At 33.5% G+C, this 22,944-nt stretch overlaps 1 protein-coding gene across 1 annotated transcript; it reads right to left on the reverse strand.

Moving 5' to 3' along the window:
* On the reverse strand, positions 1-20,424 carry LOC115996631 (ADP-ribosylation factor GTPase-activating protein AGD4-like). The gene is made up of 20 exons (XM_031235960.1): positions 20,187-20,424; positions 19,998-20,074; positions 19,189-19,289; positions 17,268-17,338; positions 16,745-16,807; positions 16,208-16,252; positions 13,478-13,543; positions 10,748-10,795; positions 10,553-10,648; positions 10,414-10,455; positions 8,249-8,455; positions 7,916-8,047; positions 6,596-6,805; positions 5,009-5,092; positions 4,654-4,926; positions 3,977-4,098; positions 2,936-3,014; positions 1,994-2,436; positions 1,030-1,171; positions 1-224 (listed from the first exon to the last, which is right to left on the reverse strand). The coding sequence occupies exons 1-19, from the start codon at positions 20,232-20,234 to the stop codon at positions 1,057-1,059; spliced, it is 2,322 nt and encodes a 773-aa protein (XP_031091820.1). The 5' UTR covers positions 20,235-20,424; the 3' UTR covers positions 1-224; positions 1,030-1,056.
* Between the last annotated feature and the right edge of the window lie 2,520 nt (positions 20,425-22,944).

A 22,944-nucleotide genomic window follows, 5' to 3' on the forward strand; every position in this document is an offset into this window, starting at 1 on the left:
TCACTCTAAAATTTCTTAGCTTCAAAAAATATATATATATATATATCATATAAGATATACGATGTTTACAACATTGAACTATGTTTATATTCAGAATTGCAATACAATAATGAGGGGGAAAAAGTAAGGCAAAATAATGATGTATCATTACAAATAATCTCACTTCGAGTTGGCTAAAAATTAATTCTCTCTTCCAGCCTCAAACTGCTTTGGAGAAGCGGGACCTGAACAACGTGCAGACTTAGTTTTAATAAAAATATGTGTGTGCATGTTCCATGCAGACAATAAGGATAAAGGCTAAAAATATATTGTCTAGCATTATAAATAAAATAGAACTAGTCTTCAAAAATAAAAAATAAAAATAAAAAAATAAAAATAGGACTAAGGACTATTGATATTTTTGTAAATAAAATGAAAATTATTTATAAAATGTAACTATTCTTTTTATTTATAGAAATAGACACGATGACTTTTTGTTAAGATTTTATAAGAATTGAATCAATTGATACCATTTTTTATGCTTCGACCGACATTTCTTTTCTCCCAAAAGATTAAATCCCCAACCCTAAGGTTCCCCCACACCCCGACTGACAGAGCATGTGGGAGAAGGTAAATTACGGTAACTCAATGGCTCAACAAACAGAGCCAAAGAATCTGCCCACTTCGAACATAATTCTCACATTGTCGCTGCCGAGTTTCAATACTGCCTGCTAAACTACTAAGCTAAGTCCGTGCGGACTTCGACTAACATTTCTATTGTGCGGGCTTCGACTAACATTTCTATTTTTAGTTCTTGACAATCTATTTGACTAAACTTATTCCCTTACACATTTCGTTCAAGATGTTCAAAATACCCCCAATTTTTGGACATTTGGAAAGAATTGAGTTTAGTCAATTCAAAAAGTCAAAAAACCAAACTAATAGTTAAAAGACTAAAAAGTAATGATTGCACTATGATGGAGAGATCAAAAATAGTACTGTATTTATACATAATAGGAAGTGAATGATAGGGCATAAGAGGAAACTTACAAGTCCACAATAGCAATCGCGCCCATTTCAATCACTCTCAGCAAGCAAGACAAAGAGTTCTTCATCCTTGATCGCACCCGTCTCCATGGTTCTTTCCAGTATACTGAATCCCCCAGCATCCTTGATTGACGCTCGGGCACCCCTGGATAAGGATAAACACATGTTATGGCAAGGCAAAGGCTGGGTATTCGTGTAGGAACTAAGTCCTTCAGCTTTCACTATTAGCTCATTGGTTCGATCTTTATTAGAGTTTACGACCTAGCACTTACATATGCAAGTTTAAAAGTTAACAAAAAACATGGAAAATCCCAGTCAAGATGGCTAAGGATACAAACTTGTAACCACAAGGTCACAAGTTCGAATCCCAGCCTTCTTGATTTGAGCTGGTCAGTTATGGTCTATGAACAACTTAGGCTGGTTTACCTCCTTGTGGAGTTGTGGTGGCTACAGGTTTCCCTTGTCACCCCAAAAGTTAACAGAAAAACATATTGACTAAGTTTAATGTTCATAGATTAGAAACACAATGTCATACATTGGTTTGAGCTGGGGATCCTTTGTCGGCTAGGATCACAAGGCGGGGTAGCCTGTGCACACCCTCAGGTAGTGGCTGCAGGTTTCCCTTGTCACCCCAAAAGTTAACCGAAAACATATTGACTAAGTTTAATGTTCATAGATTAGAAACACAATGTCATACATTGGTTTGAGTTGGGATCCTTTGCCAGCTAGGGTTATAAGGCAGGGTTTACCCAACGAACACCACCCTCGGATAGTAGCTGCGGGTATCCCTCGTCACCCCAAAAGTTAACAGAAAGCATATTGACTGAATTGAATGTTCATAGATTAAAAACACAATGTCATGTGCCATCTCATCTCAAGTGTATAATAAATAGGGTAAAAAAGAATATTCAAACATGATTTGCTTCATAGTAGTTGAATGCTCATTTGAGGTGGATATAAGATTTACCTTCTAAGCAAAAATTTTGCCAATTTGTTGTTCCCTGTGGAGACGCAATGCTGCAGAGCGGTCCTTCCATGGAAGTCACGCTTGTTTATATTCGCACCGAATTGCAGCAGCAGTTCAACAATTGTAGGATTGTCAGTTTGGCATGCCAGATGTAACAATGAACAGCCTTGAAGACACAACTTGATATTCTCACAGGTTGCTGGATCATGCTGTTTCTTTTCAGAATCTTGAAATCCTATTTGAGGTTCATGTTCGGTAACGTGATGATACAGTGTCATACCAGCCACCTCATCGTAAGTGGCATTGACTATGTTAACATCTGACACTACGATGAATCGATAGACTTCCTTTAAATCGTTTGCCTTCACTGCTTCCCAGATGCTTGTTACATCATTTGTGTTATATGCAAAAGCTTCTTTGTTGATGAACAACTTTTCTACATACTGGATCACAATAAGCTTGAATCAATGTTTTCCAATAACTTTTAAGTGTCAATCTAAGGAACAGTTACGTGCCTTTTGTTGAAGGTTTCCATAATGCAAAGCATGCATACTATGAAGGCGAAGTAACTTGTAATAACAAAATCTTTGAATTGAATTCATTTAAAGAAATATCTTGAGAACCGCTATCATATTCCATGCTTGGCATTTTATATAATATGTCGTTGATCTCGATAAAAGCATCACTCACATATTCATTCCATACTCTTCATATTTTGTTTTACTGAAAAAATTGCAGAAAACTTATGTATCCATTATCCAAAATCACCCCTTCTTAGGATATATTTAGAACAAGGAGCTACATAAAGATATAGGAAGTCTCTACAGCAGAAATAATAGAATCAATTTAGTTACTTCAGGATCTGGGAAATATTGGCCAAGAGATACAGAATGGATATCAATATAGAATATAAAGAATAATTTTCAGGAGAAAGATATGCACCTTCGCCAGAATGTACTTCTCCTTTTGGTGAAAAGCATCAGCTGGGTTTGGTTTAGAAACAGAAACAGTGCTCGTCGTCCTGAATGGATGATAATTTAGAAATAGAAGGGGCAAGTAGTACTTCAAAATTGGAAATGCTATGTATAATTTCTTTCAACCACTGCACTATTAAGTATGGAATTTAACATAATAAGCAGGTTAGCAGGAAATATAAATTTTCATTTGTTAGAATGGAATTACCAATAAATACAAAATAATAATTAAAACATTCTAATGCACAGAGTTCCCTATTTTGATTAAATTTAGCCTGACCTAAAAATTTATGCATATTAGCTGGACTGTTGTTCAAATATGAAATACAAACTAAGGGTGTGTTTGGTTGGAACATGGGAATCGAAATCGAAATGGGAATCAAATACTTGGTAATTGGAATTGGTTTTGGTGGAAGTATTTTGCATGTCTGGTAGTAGACTAGATTTGGAATGATTACCAATATTGTTGTTTGGTTATGTATGACCTTATAATTGGAATAAAGGTTTTTAAAATACAAAAACAAAAAATCAAGGTAATTGATCCTAATATGATGACATCCAAAGCACAATATGAACAAAAAATCAAAACAAAAATCTAAAACCACTAATCCTATGTAGTGAGGAGACGATAAAATGAGGGATAAGGTTGAATTAATGGAATGATACCTGATTTAAATTAGACAATGAGTTTTTTAATTATAGAGGTAATCAAATCCTATACCTGTGTTTTAAAAAGTTGTCAACAAAACAATGTGTATGACTTTCATTCTCATTCCTTGTATCTAACCCCATGAACTAAACACACCCAAGTTTATTACTTCTTAAAAGAATTCCCTGATGAGAAATTATTACTTTTTTCATAGTACCTGTTCAACCTACATAAAAATGGTTGGCATCAACACCCTTCAACTTATAGATTACAAGTATATGACAATAAAGGCATAGCAAATAGCAATAAATGCCAAAAAATAGCTTGCTAGAATAGTAAGTATTTCACAAGGAAACATACTCATTGTTTGGAAGTGCAAGCCGCTCCTCCCACACGGAGTTACAATAAGAATTACCCAATGTTTGAAACAAGTCCACTACAGTAGGTTCCCAAACTCTGACATCTAAAGTTATGGACCTTACCTGCAGTTAGTAGAGTATCTTGACAATCAATCAATATCAGAGATTGAGAGCAATTTAACTACTTTCATTACAGTCATGCATTCATTGCAGGTATCAAAGACCAAAATGTAGTATGAAAGATGTTTGAGGGGGGCAAAAAACATTCACCATATAATGGTTACCACTTGGGGTGCATTTGGTTCAAGTAATCTGGTAATGTGAGGAGGGTAATATACTAATATGATATAAAAGGTTATCAAGTAATCTCAAATCGACGGAAATATTATATTACTGCCACATACGAAACAAGGTAATATTAATGACATTGTTCTTAATCCTGCTTGCTCAACTTACACTCTTAAAATAGCCAACTGTTATCAGATGTATTATGCTTTCAGTGAGATGTATAATAAATATGAAATATGAAGGCTTGAAACATGGTATTTAAACATTTTTAAAATGAACCTTGACACACATCATCTACATACCAGCAGGCAAACAAGTGTTATAGCAACCTCAGCCAATTGCATTTTTTAAGTCAACTGGATTAATTGGGTCAAACAGTAATTTGTGTACCTTAGAGATATGAACACCGAGATTTCTATGAATGCCAGAGCACTCTATGCAAATCAAAATGCCAAGATTAAGAGAAGCCCAATTAGGTTCAGAAACCCCACACTCTGCACACTTGTCATTCCCAGGAATTTCTCTAAGAATACTAGACACGGAATCAACTTGACCGACTCTCATGCTAGGCAGTGAACTTTCAATGTTTTCAAGTGACTTATCATTGATGCAAGCACCATAACTGTCAATGCCAATCTTGACATCACTTTGAATGGAATCTAGCTGCAGCAGACAAAAGAAATCTTAACAGACTTTATCAGGTAAGTATTTTACACAAGAGAGATGAGGTTTTCAAGAAATCAACCTGATTTAAATGAGAATTCAAGAGGGAAGCAATAACTCCTGTGATTTTATTCATCCAGTCAAGCCTATCAGCTTCATTTTCAGCCTGCCAAAATCAAGGAGAGAGTTTGAACAATTACTAGAAACACATGGATCATTACAAATGTTACAAATTTTTACAGCAACACACACACCAAATCTAGAACAACTTTAGCAAACAAAAAAGACCTTATTGCTAGTTTTAATAAGATCAAATGCAACCATAAATGATAAATCTTTTGAAACAATGCCTACTAAAGTCTAAGTGCATGTCTTTTAAAACAATGCCTATTAAAGACTTCACTCCAATAATTAAATGCATAAAAAGGTTTTGAAGTTTTTGCAACATAAATTATTCCTTTTACTACACCATTCAGGTAGGCAGATTTAACCTTTAATCAATTAAGTTCAAAAGTTATAAATCTGGCATGCCTTAACAACAGATAAAGCATAACTAACAAGCTTAGCACAAAGCCACCTGTTCTTCACTCACACGACTTGCCCAAAAGTATACAAACCAAAATATGTATTTCCTATATTTACAACAATATCACTGCATATCATATCTTAGCCAAAAGTGAAACAAAAGTGTTCTTTTATGCATGCTGATTGCTGATTTTCACAGCAGGGCGTTGGTGGATGGAATATATAATCTTCCACATAAATGTTACTGCTTTTGTGTCACAAGTAAATCTTTAATTTCAAAGTATTCAGGCTAAAACTTTAATTTCAAAGTATTCAGCCTATCATCAGTGATGTGAATTTGTAGAGACATGTTTGTTAATTGAGATTGAAAAGGGGAAATTAGGAAGAGAAATCTTCAATTTTCTTCCCAGAAGAAATTTGTATGATGCTTTGTTGAACCGATCAGTTTTTCAATTTTATTAGTTAATAGAGGATCTATACAGTTCACAAGTCTAACAAGGCACTCGTGGCACAAACACAACTGTAATGTGCATAACAGGGCTACCATATTTGTTCTGTCAATCAGCTATAAGGCAGAAATTGCATGATACTCCCTCTGCCCCACTATTTTGTCTTGCTTTCTATTTTTGGTAGTCCTTTTAACTTTTCTCCTTTGATAAGTTACCATTTTGTTTTTGTATATTAATTTTCCTATTGTAATCTTCTACCATTTAAAGTGACAAGACAATATTGGTGCACCTTAAACCACCAAAAAGGACATCATAGGCACATCATTCACTGCTTAATAAGGGAATTGATTTAACTCAAATTTGGAGGCAAAAAGGAGGATAATAAATTGCAATGGGCAGAGTAAAAGAAAAAGTTTATTGATAACAGCCACAGATAGAGTTCTGTTTTTAACTGGGTTGCAAGTAAATGGCCCCAGCCAAATTCTTCAAAAATACTTTTTGTTTTATTAATTTCCAGTGATTTACTGTATTTGTCATTCTCTTCCTTCAGTAAAACCCCAAGTACACAAATCATATTCATATACAGTAAAATAATTATAATTATAATAATAATAAAAATAGTAGTAGTAGTAGTAGTAGTAGTAGTAATAATAATAATAATAATAATAATAATAATAATACATTTGTATTTTCACCTGCAACGTGTAAGTTTTTGATGGTGATATTATTCTGAAGCATAGCCGCAAATCTGTATCTTCAGCATCAACTTTTATTATTGAAGTGCGAAGATCAACAGTACGAAATCCCAAACTGTCTTCACCAAGAGATGGTGACTTCTGATACCTTGCCCTAAATCTACTAAATACCCTACTATTGTGCTCTGTGCCAGGGGGTGGTGGAGATCCCTGGGAGAATAACAACAATGAAAAGTTGATTCAAAAGATTAAAGAAGACTAACAGTTGAATACCCACAGCATGCATAAGCATTATATCAATGATGAAAGGAATATTAAAGGATTTAAAGCTGGTACAAACAAATATGACATCCTTTATCAGAACAGTTAAACAAAAGATCCATGGAAGGATAACTATTAGAATTTTCTCAAAACAAGGAGACATAATCTTTGGGTAAAAATGCTTTTTAATTAACCAGAAATACTATTTGGCAATTCCACCAATGAACAGGAAGGTTTCAGGTAGGAATGCGACTAGCCTTGAATCTAACAGATGTGGAAAGAAATCATTTGAACATAAAAAGGTCAGACTCCATGTGCAAGGCACCCACATCATGCAGATCAGAGGAAGGAAGATGCATGCAACCTTAGCTCTAGTTTTAGAGAGGTTCATTCCGACACTTGAACTTGTTGGCTAAACAGTCAACAAGTCAACACTAGGCCAATTACCAGGCCCAAGTTTATATTTTAAGGTGTACCAATTGTTAAGGTAGTTAGACTGTCAGAAGTTGAAAGACATCTAACAAATATTGCAACATTTTACATTTGTACTCATTCCATACATGGTGCAAGCACACAACATGAAAGCACAATTTTCCATTTTATTTGCCTGCCATATAGCATGCATTTAATCACCATGTGATGAATTGAAGGAGTAGACTAGACTAGTAGTATAACTGAAGTTGTAGGAACCATGGGAAAGGCTGCAATTAAAATTAATTAATACAGGACTTGATTTCAGAGATGCAGTTGAGGGTCCTCTTTCTTTTGAAATCACAAGAGAAACAGATGTTAGAAACTAGGTTTCCAATGGCCCCAATTGCTTCCTAGAGGAATAATTAGTTGGGCATCACTTCTCAACGTCACCCAGCAGAGGGGTCAAATGCAAAGCTACATACAATAATTCAACTTTACCAATAGGAAAATCTTCTGCAGAAACATGATTCATAGAGAACACCCTCTTCCTAGACAAGGAATGGCTAATTGATCAAGTAGTCTCAAATTTTGTTGGCATATCTATTCAGTCATCATATAAGATAGCAAAAGGAATAATTAGTATACCCCAGATCTGGGACCCCTGTGCCTATAATAATATAAGTTGCCAAGACTGTCAAGAACAAAAAATCTCCTCTTCCAATCAGCCCTCAAACTTGAAGATCTTTTCAAAAGATAACCCTGCTTGATTGTTTGAACCTGAAAGCATAGAGCATATTCAATTTTCAATGCAGAGGGGCCAGTGTTCATAGTCTAGCATAAATGTAGTTTAATTGAAGTGCAGTATGTCCAGAAATTTCTTTAGACACCAAAAATATTATCTTGCAGAGGTAGATTTATCTGTAGCGTAGGAAGATATTGATATAAGAAATAGGGAACATTTTGAAAGGTATTACTTACTTCGCTAGACTGCATAATTGCTTCTATATTTTTGTAAGAACTCATACCGACCCCATTTGAGCTAAAAGTACTTGTTGAAGTACTGATATTACTAGATGCCTGCATACGATCCAGCTCTGATTGTGTCCTGAACTCCTGAATCCTTTTGGCAAGCCTGTCTTGTTCAATTTTAGTCTGTTCCTTTGACTGTTGGGCATATGTCAAAACCTGATTATTGGAACAAGAAAATAGTAAAGCGCATAGAAACCACATCTAATATGCTATGCCAGTGATGTTAAATTATGCACTCAAGAAACATCTGAAACACTATTGACAACAAAAGCAAATATCCTTTTGCAACCATCAATGGGCAAACTACCACCCTCTTATCTTCCAGATGCAGGTCAGGAGTACTGGGTTCCCACCCCAATTACGTAGGAAATCCCTTTACCAAGGATGATCTAAGAGGCCTACAATTACCAAACAAGGGCAAGAAAGAAAAGCAGCACACAATCCCATCAACTACAACCCAAATATAGCAAAAATCTGATCAGTTATCCACATCATTCATTTCATTATAATTAGCTCTGTGAAGCGTGAACCATTCAAAACAATGTTGGTGTTATTGTGCATATGGAAGTGTATATTTCAACTCCATTCTGCCACATATTGACAGTGGGGTAGGGCTAACTTGGATCTAGTTTAGAACAGTGTTTATAGTCTGTATTTTTTTATCTGGTTCTGTAGGTTCAGTGCATTGCATTTCTTTGATGTTTTAAGTATAGATAGCATTTCTATTGGTCTCTATTATTGCATGTTTATCTTTATTCTTGCATCCTTTAGGAGAAACTAATAGTTAATGCAGTTTAAAAAAAAAAAAAAAAAACAAATTAACTTAATTAAATGTACAATTGAGGGCCAAAGACCTTGTGGTCAAGCGGCATAACTGTGGCCTTCCCAAATGAGAGGTCACAGGTTCGATCCCCTGTGAGGGTGTTTGCTCTTTGTGCTTCAGTAGGTTGAGAAAAGTATGTATGAACAGATACTACATTGTAATAGAGTCAATAGTATTCAAAAAAAAATGTGCAATTGAGGCAGGGCCATTAGATTTTAAATTTCACTCAATTTTATACGAGATAAGCTGTCTGAAACATTCTCAAGCACAATTAACTTCTGAATGAGGTCGATACAAAATTCCATAAATGAAAATTTTCCATATTTCTTGGCTGGAAATATTACTTGTCCTTTGAACTTCATGTCTACTAAGACCACCTTCATGGACCACTCAACCTTCTGAATTTATATATATAACAGATATTTTTAAGTCATATCACTGTCACATTTTTAATTTATGTGCAATTTTTTTCCATTTCTGACAAGATTTTACAAGATGAAAATATACATAATGATATTATTTGTAACAAATAATAAATACAATTGCTCAAAGTGGAATTACCCCTAAAGAAATTATGAAACATTAAAACCCATCATAATAATGCTTTCTTTCAAATCAAGTTTTCCCAAACATAGAATATGAACAACTTTTTCTTTGGCTTGGGAAAGCAACTATAATTTATTTTATTTCTAGAGAGAATTGCACCTTTGGTCCCTAATAATAGGGTAATAGTAGATTTAGTCCATGTGGTGTAGGTGTCACTACTTTTAGTCCCTTTGTTGTAGTAAAGTAGCACTTTTGGTCTTTCTGTTAACAATTTTGTTAAGATTTACTATTATTTTTCAAAAATCCTAGTTGCCTAGAGCTAGTAATAGAACTTTACCTCTTGTTTATCTCCTTCCACCAAAAGCACAATTCAACTCCATGATTTAGTGGCTAGAAACAAAAAAGTGTAGACCATTGACCTCCATTAAATTAATAGAAAATTACAAAATATTTAAAAAATCAGCGAAATGAAGGTCAGTGGTATGCGTTTTTTGCTACTAAAGTGTGAAGTTAGATTGTTATTTAGGGGAAAAAGAGAAATATGAGGTAAAATTTCATTAATAGCTCTGGTCAACTAAGATTTATGAAGAGTAATGGAAAACGTTGATAGATTTATTAATGGAAAGACCAAAAGCGCCACCTTGTTCACAATCCAAGGACTAAAAGTGGAATGAATCTGCTATTACCTTATAACTCAGGGATCAAAAGTGCAAATTTTCCCTTATTTCTAAAGGAAAGGAGGTACCTGATGAATGAAAGGCTCCATTTGGCTCAACAAGTCATGTCCCTATTTGGGGAGCAAGAGGAAATAAAATTTGTCAGCTTGATGAATGAGATTTGAATTTGCTATAGAGAAAGGAATAATTAATAAAGGAGAGACACACCAACTTAAAGTATCTTAGGTGAGCATCCATAATTGCACTAAAAGATTCCAAAAACTCGTACTTCTTTTTTGCCTCAACATTCATGAGAGCATTTACCTGAATTCCTTACGATCAACAAGGCAAAAAGATTAAAACATAGTGGTGATGAGTTTCAACAAGGTAACAACCAAATAGTCAATAATGCACTATACATACTAAATTAAAGCGGCTTCTTTCGAAAGCTGACTTTGAATTGTGCAGGTCCTGTGATAGGTTGAGCCAATAAGTTAGTATAAGAAAAAATGAATATTAAACAGAAATGTTCAACCATAGAGTTGATTGCAACTTTGACCACTAACATTGAGTTCAGCATTTCCAGAGATACGAGCAAGATATGACATGATAGTCATCATGGACTTTGTTATGGAATATAGATATAATATATGGAATCTCTATAGATTAGGCAGTCTTTAGGGATTTAGGTAGGTAAGCATATGGAGACTTAGTTTCCTATTCCTATTAGGATAGATTTGGTATCTAGTTTAGTATATATAGAGGCATAGAGAACAATCTATTGTACTCTTTCATTATAATATATTCATACATTCTATTATTCTCTGGTTTTCTCACATACTTTGCTTCCGCCTAACTGGCGGGTGGTTGTTATTCTCCACCCGCCAGGTCTTTCAATCCATCAATTTCAACATGGTATCAGAGCCTAAAACAAGCCCTAAATAAACCCTAGTTGTTCAAGGGAGTTCGTTGCTTGTTTTGTTGTTGTCAACCCCTTTTTGATGCTCATTGTCGTTTGGGACATGCTTCCCTTTCGTTGGTAAAGAATTTGTGTCCTCCGGATTGGAGTTTGTCTTCTTTACCTTGTGTGTCCAAGCTTGTATGGTCCATGTTGTGTTCATCCGGAGTAGCGGTATTGGTGGCGTTCAAGCTTTCGGTTCGGGGGAGTCCAATCCCAAGCTTGTTCGGTCCATGTTGTGTTCACCCGGAGTTGCGGTATTGGTGGCGATTCAAGCTTTCGGTTCAGGGAAGTGTCCAATCCCAAGCTTGTTCGGTCCACGTCGAGTTCACCCAACTGTCCGTAGGTATTGATGGCGTCCAAGCTTCTGTTGAAGGGGGAGTGTCCAATCCCAAGCTTGGTCGGTCCATGTCAAGTTCACCCTACTATCCGTAGGTATTGGTGGCGTGCAAAGCTTTTGTTCAAGGGAAGTGTCCTAAATAGGGTTGAGTTAGTTCGTTATTTAGTTATTTTGGATTATCAGTGTAACAAGTTGGGCATGATTAGTATCTATGCTCCAACTTGAGGGGGAGTGTTATGGAATATAGATATAATATATGGAATCTCCATAGATTAGGCAGTCTTTAGGGATTTAGGTGGGTAGGCATATGGAGACTTAGTTTCCTATTCCTATTAGGATAGATTTGGTATCTAGTTTAGTATATATAGAGGCATAGAGAACAACCTATTGTACTCTTTCATTATAATATATTCATACATTCTATTATTCTCTAGTTTTCTCACATACTTTGCTTCCGCCTAACTGGCGAGTGGTTGTTATTCTCCACCCGCCAGGTCTTTCAATCCATCAATTTCAACAGACTTTAAAGAGATCTGGTTGACTAGACTGTAAATGTTAGCTTATATATACCCGCCAAGTCTTTCAATCCATCAATTTCAACAAACTTTAAAGAGATCTGGTTGACTAGACTGTAAATGTTAGCTTATACATACTCTTTTGAGATCACAACTATGAATTTGTTATGTGCTCCCGTCATGGGCAAGAAAACATAAGGAAAAAGAAAGAAAGAATAATAGTTGGAAAAGGAAAAGAAGAAAAGAAAACATAAGGAAAAAGAAAGAAAGAATAATAGTTGGAAAAGGAAAAGAAGAAAACACTGGGTTTGCTTGAGACCCAAAACTCCGTTAGACCCTTTTTGGGATTGAATTTCTGGCTTCCTTTCATTAGAATTGGTTCCCCTTTTTATAGGGTAAAATACAACTCATAGGATGGCTAAATAAGCTAAGTAATATGCTGAAATCTTCCAATTTACTTCTAAATAATTAAACTACCTAAATTAATTCAAAGACTAAAAATAATAAGTTAAATAACTATTTAGTAATTTCTAAATAACTACTTATTAGTTTCTAAATAATTATTTAGTAATTTATTAATATCTAAACTATGTAATATAATAAAATAAGACTTCCTCAGCATGTATCAGAATTCAATAGAAGGGGGGAACACTTTGCATCAAAAGGACAAGGGGCCATACCAAATATGCAGTAGGTATGGCAATTTCCATGCCCCAAACCTGCCCCATCCTACACTTACCTAGGCCTGCACCACCCTGCAACTACAATACTTCAATCTCACAACTGTCCCTACCCCGACCCACACATCTCATCCGCCCTGCCACACCTGAGACTTTAAGGCCCAACTCACTAGTAGAAACTTCTTTTTTCATTTCTTGAAACCAATCTCTATTGAGTTTCTTAGCAATTTAATCCCTAATTGACTTAAACATTATACTAATATTGTGTATATAAACACAGCTTCTAGTACTACCAACCTATCACTCCCTATAACTAAGGAATGCATAGGCCTATGCTAAGCATGCCCAACCAAATCAACCTCTAGTTTAACTTCATTTGGAATCATTCGTACCTTAACTTCAAAAGTATGATTCTTGAATTCTCACACATTAGCATTTCATTTTAATAACCCTTGAAGTTTATAGCACACTAATCAATAAAAATAAGCAAACCTAATTACAATCAAACAGCATTCCTATCAAAACATGATCATGTTTAGTTGCTCTTTCCAACTACTTTCATGTAGTAAAGATCAGATGAACAATCATGTCAAAAGTGAGATATACAGCAACATACAAATATACAGATAAAAGTATAAAGTAAATTTGAGGAGAGCATACTTCTTCGAGTTCAGTAATAACATCATCGCGTGCACTCTTCTTTAGCGAGGCAAACTTTTCACGTGCCTGGCAATCCATTGGTAACCAGAATTTGTTAATGTAACCTTAAAACCCCAGGAATAAGGTAAAGAATCCAGACAAGAGTGCTGTTCTTTAAAAAATAAAAACAATAAGATGAACAATAAGTCATGTAGCTTTTTCTGTTTGGTAGTAAAATGAAACCGGAATCATTACTTAAATTGTTTGGATATTGAAAACTGTGGAACCGAAATCAGAAATCAGAATTATAAAAATAATAAAATTTTAAAAAAAATTTAAAAATTAAAAAAAGAAGAAATTCACCATAGCAATCAAATCACACTCTCTTTTTAGTGGTTATGCCAATTTGAGAAGGGAATTTTGCATAAATCTTAAAGGTTACATAAGTGTTTTAAAAAATTATACGGAGTAAAAGTATATGTATGGGAGCCTAGAGTGCTGTTCAATCATCCCAAAATAAACTATTACTGTGTAGTAGCAGTAGAAAGTAATAACTAATAAAAGAATATTTAAGTGAGGAAAAATTTAAAAAGAAAATTAGAAATACACCATTTCTCATCTCACTCTCACAAGGCCTACAGAGTACAACCACCATTTTTCTTTTTCAATTTTTTTTTTCTGTCTTCTTATTCTAGCTAGACTCTCTTCTTAAATTGACACTTTTTATTCCACTCAAATTAGGTTTGTTTCTTCCCCATGATATTGATCTAGCTTTCCCTGTAGTGAATATTCAGCGGGTTCAATTTTCCATTTAGGGTTTCTTCAATAGATGCATACAGTTGTATGAGTATGTTTCTGTTAGTATGTGTTTCTTGAAGCTGCGAATGAGTTTAATAGTATAAATTTGGACTCTTTGCATTTCGATAGAGGAAGAATTGCAAAGGAGGAATAGGCTTGAGGAGATGGAGAGCAGAATGAAACCTAACAAATGAATAGCAAACATATCTAACACTTTTGCTTCCGATTCCATCCTCAAAGTGGCAAACCAAACACCCCCTAAATGTTATTAGCAGTTTAGCACATGCTTGTTTTCAACAAAATGGAATATTAGATCTTCTGATGATCTGTAGTTTGCCTTGCACATTGATATGGAATTTTGAGGCTCCTGTTCTTTCTGGTGTAAGGAGAAAGAAAGCGTGGTTTTCAGGAATTTATGAACTGTTTGAGCTCCTTGCATTTGGAATTCCTCAGAAACAGAGGAGCTGCATCTAAGGGTCTGGAAAGTGGAGACCTGAAAAATGACTTCCAGTAATCATTTTCCAAATTTTCCAATGTGTCCAGGGAAAATAAAATCAAAGGAAAAAAGGTCCAATTTGGTGGAAAATGTCTTCCTAGAATTTTAGTCAAATGACGTTTTCCGAATTCCTTTTTCTCCTCTATCTCTCTCAGCTCCCTCTCTCTCTCTCTCTCATCTCTCTTCTCTATTGCAACCTTATGAAACAATTTTGAGCTGCAACATCACAAAAAAATGGAAAACTAACTACAATTTGAAAATTTGCTTGATATCGCAGAACCCAAACTCGATATGTTATGTGAGAGCATAGAACTACATGACAAAGTTACGCAGCACGCACACCACCCATTGAAGCCATTTGACAAACAAGTGGAAGTCAACCAAAGATCAATACGTAAAGTAGGAACTTGACCTGGGTTGTTCAATATGCATGTACACCACCCATTGTGACAATTCATCGAATGAGTGGAAAAAAAAAAAAAAAAAAAGAAAATTAAAGATTAAGGACACAGCAGTGTCCTTGATAACACCACTCATTGTAGCAATTCGTGCAGCAAGTGGAAGTATATTACAATTACTATTATTACATAATTAATATTATATAAGAAATAACTTTATAATATATTTCTGTTCATTTTCCAAACAGAAAAATGACAGTTTTTTTACTTTCAATCAAAAAAAAGAAAAAAAAAAAAAAAAAGAAGAAGATAGTTCTCTAACTTTCGACCAAACAGCAGAAAATCAAAATGTTTCCCAAAAAATGAGTTATTTTCTGAAAAACATTTTCCGAGCTTCCAAACAGACCCTAAGTATAAAATTTTTCAAGCAAAGCCATCCAGTGAACCATAAACTCATATTCAACAAAATCCAAATGGTACAAAAAGAATGTAAAAAGTCCATGGCACAAAAAATGTTGAGGATAAGCAAAATTAGACTTATGTCTTTCCCAAGTGAAAGGAAGCACCCTTCAAAGAGTGATTTTTAGATTTGGCACAGACAGAATTTTTATTTGTACCAAATTTGATGATTCCTTTTCATTTTGCAGGGCTGTGAGAAAGGCAAAAAGACTTCTTTCCATCCTTGTATGTGCTTGAACTTTTCATTAAATATCATTCTCATAATTTGTAGTCAACAATATCTGCTGTCTTAGAATAAGCACCAGTAAGCTCTTTCTTTTAAGTTACTCCTACAAATCCTTACCTTTGAATTTAAAAATGTGTGGAGTTATTTAATATCATAAGCTCACTAAAGTGTCATTAAGTCTGAAAGTTTTATTTCCCTGCACTCCCTTCAAGGGACACCTTTTCACTTTCCACTAGTAACTTGAACTTAGCCCCTCGAATCAAAATCATAACCACCCATTTCGAAGTCATTTTGAGATGGCTAAATCCAAGTCCATAATCCAAATAAAACAAAATAACAAAATTTATCTTCGCTCTTTATTAAGCCATGTGCACCTGGTCATAAGCAGTTGTAGCTTTGTCAAATCTGCGACGAGATTCCTGCATTAACAGAAACAAGTTATAATTAATCTAGGATTGTAATTCGACTGGTTCTAACTTGGGTATCAATATTAGCAAAGTGAAAGTAATATATTGTCAACAAATTGGTAAATCAAACTAAAATACCTATCTAATAGCGCTTCTTACTCATGCTAAATTCAACAAGAAATCTCCATTTTTTTTTCTGGTAAACCAGGAGGATGTTAACACACTTAAGAAGCAATTATTATAAGTCAGTTGCTGAAACCAGACATACGCAAAACACTTCTTATGAATGTATGGGGTGATTGTATAAAATCTATGAGTGGTGTTGGTTTATAACTATTAACGCCCATTTGTCATATATGCTATCAAGGCTTCAAAATCACCCTCTCCTTTTCTTTCACAAGCTAAAAATATTGATGACTGTTATTCTTTGATCACATTATATCACCAAAAAGGTATATACTGTCTTTCAAACAGCAGAAAAACAGCCCTCATGTTCTGTTTTACCTTGACATCTTGAAGACCAACAGTCAAAAATTCAGCCAAGCGATCAACAAGTACATGCTCCACCTACAAAAGAGAGCTGGTCATATTTTCAATAGTGCATGAAACATTAAAACAAAGTCTGCAATTGATAATAGAACCTCCAAAGCATGCAAACTTTATAGACTATGATATGAAGTTATGAAACATCTCATATTGGATGCAATCTAGATATTATTTCCTAAATTAGTAAATTGTATCATAGGCATCATAAATTTCATGAAACAAAGGCACAGCAGACAGCCATGCATGGATAAACAAATAAAGAAGTACCTTTTAATTAGTATTAAAAAATAATAAATAAAGAGAGAGAGAGAGAGAGAGTGTGTTAAAAAGAGAAAAAGAAATCAGAAAGTTATTGGTGAATATTTAACAAATAACTAGCAACCGTATGGCAATTAATCAAAGTAATTTCACAATTGTATACTCAGACTCAGTCTAGCATCTGTTCCTGGAATGCAAAGGAAAGCAGGATATGTTGCTTTACCTGAGAACGGAGAAGTTCCTTATATGTAGCAAGCTCTCGAAATGCAGAAACAAATTTTGACATGATTGGGCCTGGGGGAGAGAGATAAGCATTGAAATGAGTCATAAATTGTGAGTTTCAGAACTATGAAAAATAGAAGCAGCACTATTCCATCTAGAAATGTTGCATATACTATTAGTTACTTTAAGCCCATTTATATGTAGCAAAAAGAAGTAAAAAAATATGTCATTGAAATCCTAAGATAGCAAAGTGTGCTCCATTAATACAAATTGTCAGACATGTGAGATATGTGTTCGCTAAGATGTCTAGAGGATCATAATTTGTCTTAGCTGTAACCAAACAAGAATACTAAGATACATAGAATACAGTGTAAACTTCTATTTAGGAGAAAATAGAGAGGAAGTATATGACAGTTGAGACGTATTAACAGAGGCATACGGATGCCCATGGTAGTATTTAATAAAGAGAAAGGAAAGGAAGGATAGTCTAAAACTTATTTGTTTAGTATGTATTAAGAAATATGCTAATGCATGGTCTATGGTAGGCTTTGCACTAGAGAGAATTTATTGGAGAATATGCAGAAATAGCATCCATATGGCAGAACTCAACTAGATTATAAGGCCTGGTTGAGTTGAACTGAATTAAGACCATTAGTCCACAAAGATCAATTTCAACAATTTAAAATATTATTTATCAGAGATGAGAAAAGCATTGTATTCCTAATATCCAAGGCTTTTCCTAGATAGCAAACCCTCTTCACTAGCAGGGAAGAAGGGGGAATAGTTTTTATCCTTGCAAGGTAATATGAAGCCTGCACAGGAACTATCTTAGAGCAAGAGTTGTTATTCCTAAACTTGGCTGCCTCATTTTCTGTTCTCCATCTTCCACTATACAATGCTTGATTCCTCAAAAACTAAAAACACTAAACAAGAAATGCCATATTTAGATACCACCTTATAGCAAAGAAGTAAATGTCTGCAACTACTCTAACACCTTAAATCTTCAACTGCCAACAATTTAACTAACATATGCAAGGCTTGATAGCTCCGCAAGGGCATAATTTCACTTCAACCCACTTGTGTTTAAGAAAATAACTGCACCTAGACCCCCTGAGTTTTTATTCTCTATTTCACTTTAATCCATAATACATTTTCATTTCCATTGTAACCCTAGTATTTTTCTAATCCATAATTCATTTTCATTTTCATTTCCACTGTAACCCTAGTAATTTCATTACCATCTTTGAAGAAATAATTTTCTTAGTGAAAAATAGGAAAAACAACTGTTTTATTGTTGACAAGGGTCCGGGCTTAATTTCTAAAAAGGACTTCAAGTGCTGCTGGCCTAAATCTTACATGATCCATGTACAGTTCACCCTTCCTCCTAAGCAAAATTGCAAAAACACTAACCTAGAAGATCAATGATTCAGATAACACCTTATAGTGAAGTACAATATTGCATCTTCACTTGACTTGCAGCACATGAAACACCACCTTGTACAGAACTCTTTGCAGCAAGGTGCTGTCAGTATACAAGCAATTTCTTTGGTGTTATTCCTGGTGTGGGGGTCGGGGATGGAGGGATGGGAGAATGGAAGGGCAGGCATACAAAGAACCTTGATAGTATGATGCTCATATCAGACAAAAACTTTGACACATAAATATGAAAGCAGTTTTAATGCAATTTTCAATATCATTCATAAGGTGCATCATTCAGATATATGATTTTTCAAATTTTACAACATTGATTGTTAAAAATCTTAATTCTTAACCAAAGAAAACATATGCTCTTTTGCAAGGGGAAAAAAAAAACATATGTAGTAAAACGTTTTAAGGTTTACAGAGAGGAGCTAAGATAACATGCTTATTACAAGAATACCATATCAGTGATAGAAAACACGCAATAAAACAGTTCAAGTCACCTCCAATTGACACACTGACAGGATCATCGTGGCCTCCACCGAATACCTCCAATGAATCTGCAAAGATATTGTCACCATTGTGTGCTTCTCCAAGAGTGTCACTGATGACATTAACACACCATCAAACAGATTGAAACAGCAACCCCCACCCCCCAAACTTCCTCTTCATCTAAGCCAGAGGATGTAGTTCAAACTCGAGGATACAGATTTCCAAGATGAAGAACAGACATTGAAGGAAGTTGAACATTTTTAACCTTCTAAAAGGATAATCATATTGTGCACAGAAACAGACATTAAAAGTTCCTAGTAAACACCAGGCATAAATCACCCTAAGGACAGGAGCAAAAACAAAGTTAGAAACTCACTGATCACTGTAGGACATAAGTTTCAAGGGTAGGTGGTTTACAATGATTTATCATTATTGGTATCTATTAAGGTTCAGGTAATACCAGAACATGGATAAACCACCAGAGAACTAGCAATGCCCAACAAATCCTTCACTGAACCCTCAATTCTTAGATTACCAGACAAAGATAAAACTTAGTATGGCATTATCATTTCCCACTTCCAATCAAGCTTTACTAACAACTTTAACATCACTTCTAGTAAAGCAAATGAGTAACCACATGATTTTAGTCTCAATTACTCAAAGATTCATATTTCATCCACTCAACAGACTAAAGCAAACAAAACAAAACAAAAACAAAAACAAAACAAACAAAAAAAAAACATTGTGGAAAAATCAATTTAAAAGAAAAAAGGTTTAAAAACACAGTATTATAAAAGCAAGATTGGAATTTGATACTGACGTGTATTTCCTACACCCTTTGTATAGCTTTTGGCAGCGGTCTCTCAGCTCATCTGTAGTCTGTTCCAAAGATCTCACCTGAAAAAGAAAACGAAATTAAAAAAGTTGAAATTATTATTGAGGTAAAAAGAAAGTAAATAAAGCATGGAGAAATAAGAATAAAAATGGAAGAAGAGAAGGGAAATCCGACTTGTTTATGGAACATAGGAGAATCCTCCAACTTCATAAACGCAGCCATTGTGCTGTGTCTTGTCTAGGATGCTCTGTTCTGTTTGGGAGCTACAGGGAAGTTTATTATAGTTTCAGATCGAGATATGGAGATGGAGGCATGCTGTCATGGGCTTTTATGTCATTTGGATGCCACCGGTGGCTCGTCAATCTCATTAGAATAAAATTTCAAGTATTCCACATCCGGACAACATCAAACCAGATTCACATTTATTTTCACTTTTCATCCCTCAATCTATATATATCTCTATTACGCACTTACGCAGTACCAACAATCGTTTTCTTCCCCACCCAACTCCCATGGGTTTTTTTTTATATACAAAATTAGAAATAGGTATATTTTATTTTTAATTGATCTACATAAAATTAATAAAAATTCAAATCTAAAATCTAAAATAAATAAAAAAAAACTCATATTCGTAATTTTTCCAAAATTTCATTTATGTAGATCAATTAAAAATAAAATATAGTCAAACGCATTTGTCAAATTCATTTTTTATTAAAACGACCATTGTTATTTTGTCATTAAACGAGTTGAGTTGTAGACAAATGAATGAGTAAGTATCATATTTCAATTATAAGTTTTACGATGTTTATTATTAATAACAAATAAATTTCACTATTATTGTGTTTTCCTCTCGTTATTTTCACGGGCATTTTTCTTCTTGTTACTTTCATGAGCTTTTCATTTTCATTAGCATAAATCGTTTAGTTTGGTTTCGGCAAGTGGTGATCTTATCCTGGGCGAGCAAAAAAGAATGATGACGAAGACCCAGATCTTTGATGAAGCTATAAGCTCCCTGAATGAGCATAGCTTCTTAGTTATGAAACAGTCTGCGATTCAAGTTTTTTATAGTATAGTTAGAAAAGTTGTTTCTATGTCTGATTGTAAGGAATGGTTTACCATTTCATTGATCGTTGATATAAACGTTTTATGTTATGAATGAATGGAATAGCTACGTTTACCTTTAAAAAAAAAACAAATAAATTTATTTTAAATAGTATCACAATTTTACATATAAGTATTACAATATCTATCATAAATAAGTACTCAAAAAATATCTATCATAGAGTAACCGATTATTCTTAATTCAAATTTGTATTAAACTTTCTACAACAAAATAAACGTTAGAATCTTATTACTAAAAAAACTCTTTGACTAATTTTATCTAAAAAAAATTATTAGATATTATTATACACATGGACTTTATCAAGTACTAATTATCTAGTATAATTATGAATATAAACAAAATTCTCAATTTTAACTTCCCGTCCAAAACACTCCTATACTATTAAGGTTTGCGTAATATTGTAAAATATGGTAATACAATTCATATTCGTTATACAATTGTACATTAAAATATGGTAATACAATTCCTAATAAAATATATTCTTCCTTACGTTCCTATTCGTAATTAAAATTACTAATCGTAATAATACAGTAGATATATTTCTCTTCAATGCAATCTATCTAATATCTATACTATTAATAAAAACAAAATCCTCAATTTTAACTTCACGTCCAAAACACTCCTATACTATTAAGGTTTGCGTAATGTTATAAAATATGATAATACAATTCCTAATAAAATATATTATTTCCTACGTTCATATTCGTAATACAATTTTAGATTAAAATTATTAATCATAATAATACAGTACATATATTTCTCTGCAATGCAATCTATACTATCTATACTATTAATAAAAAAAAAATTCTAAATTTTAACTTCCCGCCCAAAACACTCATATACTATTAAGATTTGCGTAATATTGTAAAATATGGTAATAAAATTCTTATTCGTAATAATTGTACATTAAAATATGGTAATACAATTCCTAATAAAATATATTCTTCTCTACGTTCCTATTCGTAATACAATTCTAGATCAAAATTACTAATCGTAATAATATAGTACAAATATTTCCTTGCAATGCAATCATATCTATATCTATATTCTATATTTTATTAATAAAAACAAAATCCTCAATTTCAATAATGTGTAAATACAATCGGTGATATTATGTTTTTTTCCAAGATGGAAAAATTGCTATATATCTACACAAAAATATATCTTCCATACATATAAATTAGAATAGCAATTGATTCCTATAGGCTATAACTGAGTTACTAGAGAACAGGCATTTATAAAAATCCTAAACAATGATATATAAAATCTCTAAAGTTCCAACACCGGATGCGTATATCTACACATTAGTTATTAATTAAGCAATTATTTGCTGGAATTCAAACAAGGATAACATCAGAAAACATAATCGATCCAAAATATATCTTCAATTGCACTATATAATATTTGATGTTATAATTTATATAATTATATATCGATCCAAATATATTCTTAATATATTATAACAAATTCATTCTGTGCATCGTACGAGGTGAAAATACTAGTTATCTATAATAACAAATCAATTTCAGTTAAATAATTTTACTATATTAATAACTAGATTAACCTTCAAAAACAAAATTACTCTTGAACACTGGATATTACAATTTTGGGACTCATTAAATTGCTTAGATTATGTATAAATTGGTCAATGATTAATTTTTTACAATTATACAATTTAATGGGTCAAATGTTATGTTGTTTGGTGCATTATTGTATAATTTTTTCAATAAAATCATATTAATGTTATATCACAAAGGCATCATATTTAATAGCATTCATCATGTATATATTCATAATATTTGTTATATA

This window comes from Ipomoea triloba, chromosome 11 (genome assembly GCF_003576645.1).
Source record: "Ipomoea triloba cultivar NCNSP0323 chromosome 11, ASM357664v1".
Lineage (NCBI taxonomy): Eukaryota > Viridiplantae > Streptophyta > Magnoliopsida > Solanales > Convolvulaceae > Ipomoea > Ipomoea triloba.